The sequence below is a fragment of the Gracilinanus agilis genome, unplaced genomic scaffold (genome assembly GCF_016433145.1).
Source record: "Gracilinanus agilis isolate LMUSP501 unplaced genomic scaffold, AgileGrace unplaced_scaffold50489, whole genome shotgun sequence".
NCBI classification, from domain to species: Eukaryota; Metazoa; Chordata; class Mammalia; order Didelphimorphia; family Didelphidae; genus Gracilinanus; species Gracilinanus agilis.
Window position 1 is genome coordinate 1 of NW_025385231.1, and position 2,524 is coordinate 2,524.

General features: G+C 43.9%; 1 protein-coding gene across 1 annotated transcript; it reads right to left on the reverse strand.

Moving 5' to 3' along the window:
* Positions 1–822: 822 nt before the first annotated feature.
* On the reverse strand, positions 823–1,231 carry LOC123255716 (natural resistance-associated macrophage protein 2-like; the record flags this gene model as incomplete). The annotated part of the gene is made up of 2 exons (XM_044684462.1): positions 823–972; positions 1,112–1,231. Coding segments are annotated over 2 exons (270 nt in total), but the record flags the coding sequence as incomplete, so codon positions are not given.
* Positions 1,232–2,524: the final 1,293 nt, after the last annotated feature.

Below are 2,524 nucleotides of genomic sequence, written 5' to 3' on the forward strand. Positions count from 1 at the left end.
TTGGTCCCTCACTGGCTGGGCCTGGCTGCTCGTTCCAGCGTCTGCTCTGCAGCTCTGAGAATGGCGGGACCCCCTCCTTAATGACAAATTCTGTGTTCAAAACCACCTACATGGCCAGCTCTGATGATCCCTAACTGATGGCTGCTTTGGTTTTCCTTCTTTGTTAGGAGAGTCAGAACCCGAGAGAAGGTAAAAAGAGCTAAAGGTCTCAAAAATCTTTATTTATTATATCCCTGACCCTCAGTCTTAGGATCAACACTGGGTACTGGTTCTGAGGCAGAAGAACTAGGCAATGGGGGTTCAGTGACTTGCCCAGGGTCACATGGTTAGAAAGTGTCTGAAGCCAGAGTTGAGCCCAGGATTTCTCATCTCTAGGCCTAGCTTTATCCACTGAGCAACCCAGCTGCCCCCTTAATATATTTTTAAAAGAAGCCTCTGTAGCTCAGTGGATTGAGAGTCAGGTCTAAAGATGGGAGTTCCTGGGTTCAAATCCAGCCTCAGACACTTCCCGGCTGTGTGACTCTGGGCAAGTCACTTGACCCCCATTGCCCACCCTTACCACTCTTCCTCCTACGAGCCAATACACAGAAATTAAGGGTTTAAAAAAAAATAAATAAAAGAAGCTTCTGAGGCAGTGTCTAAGTATTACGATGCCCACTTAACAGCTAAAGAAACTGAAGCCCAGAGGGAGGAAGAGCACATCAAAAAGGCCACCCTGCAGACAGGGTCCTGCAGAGGCTCCATCATTCCTCCTTGTCCACATTACCCAGCCAACCTCGGGGGTCTCCTGGGCCCTGGTGCCCCCCGAGGTTGCCTGCTTACCTGTAAGCTCTGCAGCACATTCAGGAAGTCATTCATCCCTGTCAGGTGCTCCACATCGTGGAAGGCTGAGACCAGCAGAGTTGGGACGATGGCGATGGACCGAGTCAGAATCACTCGGGCAAACCGTGACCACCTTAGATTCAGGAATCCCTGGGGGAGGAATGAGGGCCTGACTCTCATCGTGGCTGAATCAGAGCCACATGAGGATGAGGGAGGGAAGAGATGAGAGCTGGGATCATCCCCCCTTCACCTCCCACCTCCCTCCCAATCCACTGGGAGCAGCACATACCTCCATGACAAACTGGCCAGAATAGGTCCCTGTCATGGTAGAGCTCTGTCCTGCAGCCAGGATCCCCACGGCCCAGATGTAGAGAGCCGCAGGCCCAAAGTAGCAGCCCAGAACCACCCCCTGGAGAAGAAGAAGACAGGAGAAAGCAAGCTTCCACCTGAGCTTTCCACAAATAACCCTTCACAGGTTCCTCTTTTTTTTTTTTTAATTTTTAAAATTAAAAAAAATTTTTAATATTTTCCCATAGTTACATGTTTCATGTTCTTTTCCTCTCCCCCAACCCTCCCACCTCTTGTGGCCGACACTCAATTCCACTGACTTTTACACGTATCGTTGATTAAGACCTAATTCCATATTATTGATAGTTGGACTAGAGTTATCGTTTAGTGTCTACATCCCCAATAATATCCCCATCAGCCCATGTGTTCAAGCAATTGTTTTTCTTTTGTGTTTCTCCTTCCACAGTTCTTCCTCTGAATGTGGCAAGTTTTCTTTCTCATAAGTCCCTCAGCCTTGCTCTGGATCTTTTCATTGCAGCTAGTAGAGAAGTCCATTATGTTTGACTGTACCACAGTGTATCAGTCTCTGTGTACAATGTTGTCCTGGCTCTGCTCCTTTCACTCTACATCAATTCCTGGAGATCATTCCTGTTCACATGGAATTTCTCCAGTTCTTTATTCCTTTGAGCACAATTGTATTCAGTCACCAACAGATACCACAATTTGTTCAGCCATTCCCCAATCGAGGGGCATCTCCTCATTTTCCAATTTTCTGCCACTACAAAGAGGATGGCTATAAATATTTTTGTACAAGACTTTTCCCTTTCTATATCTTTGGGGTATAAACCAAGCAGTGGTATGATTGGATCAAAAGGCAGATAGTCTTTTAAAGCCCTTTGAGCATAGTTCCAAATTACTTTCCAGAATGGTTGGATCAATTCACAACTCCACCGGCAATGAATCAATGACCCAATCTTGCCACATCCCCTCCAACATTCACCATTTTCCTTTGCTGTCATGTTAGCTAATCTACTAGGTGTGAGATGGTACCTCAGAGTTGTTTTGATGTGAATTTCTCTAATTATAAGAGATTTGGAACACTTTTTCATGTGTTTTTTATAGTTTTGATTTCTTTATCTGAAAATTGCCTATTCATGTCCCTTGCCCATTTATCAATTGGGGAATGGCTTGATTTTTTTGTACAATTGATTTAGCTCCTCATATATTTGAGTAATTAGACCTTTGTCAGAGTTTTTTGTAATAAAGATTTTTTCCCCAATTTATTGCTTCCTTTCTAATTTTGGTAGCATTGGTTTTGTTTGTACAAAAACTTTTTAGTTTAATGTAATCAATATTATTTATTTTACATTTTGTAATTTTTTCTAACTCTTGCTTGGTTTTAAAATCTTTCCTT